Source organism: Echinops telfairi, unplaced genomic scaffold (genome assembly GCF_000313985.2).
Source record: "Echinops telfairi isolate 266 unplaced genomic scaffold, ASM31398v2 ScPeMD7_6;HRSCAF=24_1, whole genome shotgun sequence".
NCBI lineage: Eukaryota > Metazoa > Chordata > Mammalia > Afrosoricida > Tenrecidae > Echinops > Echinops telfairi.
Window position 1 is genome coordinate 19,593,105 of NW_022103903.1, and position 3,490 is coordinate 19,596,594.

General features: G+C 32.0%; 1 protein-coding gene across 1 annotated transcript; it reads right to left on the reverse strand.

Annotated features, from left to right (window-relative positions):
* Positions 1-1,797: 1,797 nt before the first annotated feature.
* LOC101658480 (olfactory receptor 5K1-like) lies at positions 1,798-2,736 on the reverse strand. The gene has a single exon (XM_004706514.1). The coding sequence runs from the start codon at positions 2,734-2,736 to the stop codon at positions 1,798-1,800; it is 939 nt and encodes a 312-aa protein (XP_004706571.1).
* Positions 2,737-3,490: the final 754 nt, after the last annotated feature.

Consider the following 3,490-nt stretch of genomic DNA (forward strand, 5'->3'; position numbering starts at 1 on the left):
TCAGTTTCCACTATTATTGTCTTTTAAAATATCGGTGTCTTTTAAAATTAAATTTTCATTTGTGTTTGAGGGTTGGTATGAGAATGATAACATTAGTTAATTATGCCCTGTACCATTGAATGTAGTAAGTATTACTAATGAGATTATTAAATAAAATCAGACAGTTGTATGTGCAGTTTTTTCTAACTGGTACATTTTTAGTAGGACTGCCTGAGCTTTAGAAATGGAGCTGACATCGTATGAAAATTGGATGTGATGAGAGAGGATGAGGAAAGATTGTTCTCATTATTGCTCTTGACCAATTATTCAAAACTTGTAAATGAATTCTAGTCAAATTACAGTCCTATATAGAAAAATTCACGGTGTGAATAAAAGAAAACACAAAATATGTTTATGAATAATCTTTGAATGAAAGAGGCATACAGATTTTAACACAAGTGGAACAGTTAAATAGCTAACCAATGGATATAGGACCATTTATTAAACAATCTTTTCTTTACTGTTATGGCAATCGTTTGACACAAAATGTTTTTTATTAAAACATTTTATTGGGGCTCTTACAGCTTTTATAACAAACCATACATCAATGCATCAAGCATCTTTGTACACATGTTGCCATCATTGTTTTCTAAACATTTGCTTTCTATTTGAGCCCTTTGGATCAGCTCCTCGTTTTGTTCTCAAAATTTTTATACAAAAATTTACATCTGTTAATTCAATTTACACACTGATCTATCTATTTGTTCTTGATCTAAAATTAACCTTTTAATTGTATTGATATTTGATCAAATATTTTATTAACATTTCATCTGCTTTACTGGGTTTTTTTTTCTTCAAGAATATCTAGAATTCTTGAGATTTCAGCATCATTTATTTTTGTCCCCAAAGAAGTTCTCCTTTGATGTTTACTGAAATGAAATGAATCTGTGAATTATTATTATTAGGCCCGCCCAAAAGTTACATCAAATGTCAAGGGTTAAGTGAAAGTATTTAAACTACCATACAAGAAGAGAAAACAGGAAGAGGAGATGAAGAAGATGAAAAAGAAAAATGGGGAAAAAGTCAGTTAATATCAGACCTCAAATTACAGAACAGAATTCTAAACAAACAAGCATAATATAAACTATATGAAAATAAATTAATAGATAGAATAAAAATTTTATCAAACATAATATTATAAACAAATATTAATATTTATGGTACATTGAGAAATCATTTGCCATAAATAGCCACAACATTTTAATATATTTTTGGTGTATATATATATATATCTATATATATCTATATCTATCTATCTATCTATCTATATATATTCAAAATTAAACTCTTGAACCATGCAAAGAAAGTTAAGGATCAAATTCAAATGCATACTTTATTTCTAATAGAGGATACAGCCTAAATGACCAATATGTGAGAGAAAAATGTGTGTGAGCTTGTAAAATTATGATTAGGGATCCCAAATATTTGTCCGTAATGCTAAATGAAGGCTACCCATATATACCCAGTGTATTTCTAAGATTTATTGAATACATGAAAATACGTAATATTTTCTAATTCTATTTTAAGAGTAGTAATTGAATTCCCTCCTAAAAGTATTTAGAGTTTCGATTTCGAAATACATTTAGCAGAACACTTCCTTTCAGAACTTATTTAAACATTTGTATATTTTATGATTTAAAACTCCTCGCAGTTTAGTAATTTATTATTTGATTTACAAAGTCCTCATTTCCAGTTTCTCTGTATCTTGACTTTGAAAAAAGTTTAATCAAAATCAATTAGTCTCAGGGGATATTTGTTTCAGATTGATGTGCTTTCTCTTCTTAATAATTTCTTCATAACACTTATTATTTCCTTATTTCTTAGACTATAGATAAAAGGGTTTAATAAAGGGATTACTAGAGTATAAAAAATAGCAATTGGTATATCTTTATCCCCTTCTGTACCTGAACTTGGCCGAATGTACATGATGAGAAGAGAGCCATAGAATATTGAAATCGAAAGAAAGTGAGACGCACAAGTAGATAAGGCCTTGCCTCTTCCCTTTTTGGATTTCATTTGGAAAATGGTGTACAGTATGCAAAGATAAGAGATTAACACTACGGTAATAGTGAAGATTTGAACTGATCCTGAAAAGATAAGTACCATCAGTTCATTGAGATAAGGATCAATACAGGAGAGTCTGTATAATGGAAGAACGTCACAAAAAAAATGATTAATCTGATGAGATCCACAGAAGGTTAACCTAAATAAAAGCCCTACATGAATCATGGAATGCAGATTTCCGGCTATGTAGGCCCCGATGATCATTCGAATGCAGAGTTGCTTTGACATCATCGTGTGGTACTGCAGTGGTCTGCATATGGCCACATAACGGTCATAAGCCATTCCTGCCAGAAGAAAGCAGTCTGCAGTTTCAGCAAAGCAGAAAAAATAAAACTGTGCCATGCATTCATGGAGGGAAATCATTCTATCCTCAGAAAAGAAGTTCTGTAACATCTTGGGGGTGATGGCAGAGGAGCAGCAGGAATCCATCAGAGCCAGGTTGCCCAGAAAGATGTACATGGGTGTGTGCAGATGGCGCTCCATGGAGATCAACATCACCAACCCAAGATTGCCCACCATGGTGATCAGATAGATGACAAAGAACATCACAAACAGCAGGGTCTTTAGATCTGGGTGATCGGTAAATCCCATGAGGATAAAGTCAGCTGTGAAGGAATGATTATCCTCAGTCATATCTTCCTTCTGTTAAAATTGGGATTATGGATAAAGGAGATTATAATGTGGAATATATACATAAATTTTCCTTCAAATTTTTCTGGGACAAAGGGTGCAGCGCCACTGCTTCAAGTTTCCCGTGCTATCTGGAAAGACAGGGACACACGCTTGCAGAAGATGCTTGTTTTCCTAAAGTATCACCTTACATGACCGCAAGTGGTAAAGCTTAAGATCTCTTTGATAATTCCCGGTAAATGCTTTTAACGAAAGATTTGTATTTATAAATCTATATGGACAGAATGGACAACCAGAAACTGTTGTTGATTCGGTTCTCTTCAATATTTCAGTGTCAATTCTTGTACTGATCATCCTTAAAGTATATTTAAAAGTCATTTTCTTGCATATAGATATTTTTCCACTGAACAAACATTTTTTACATGCTATCACAGTTGAGTAGAAATTTTAAATTTGTTAAATTATACTTTAGAAAGTTCACAAGGTCACTACATATTTAGATGATGCCTGTTTGAAGAAAATTACATTTAAAAACTAGGAAACTAAATACGTACTGATTTCCTTACTATGCTTTATTAACCCATTCTATTCTGGAGAAAATTTTCTGAGCCTAAATGTGACTATAATATTAATATCGTCTCCTTCTGAATACTTCCTGTTTCTAGTCATAAGAGTCACCTGTTGTTCTAATATGAAATTTGGTAACCATACCCTAATAATTATGGTTAACTGATGAGATTTGATAAACGTTCATTAT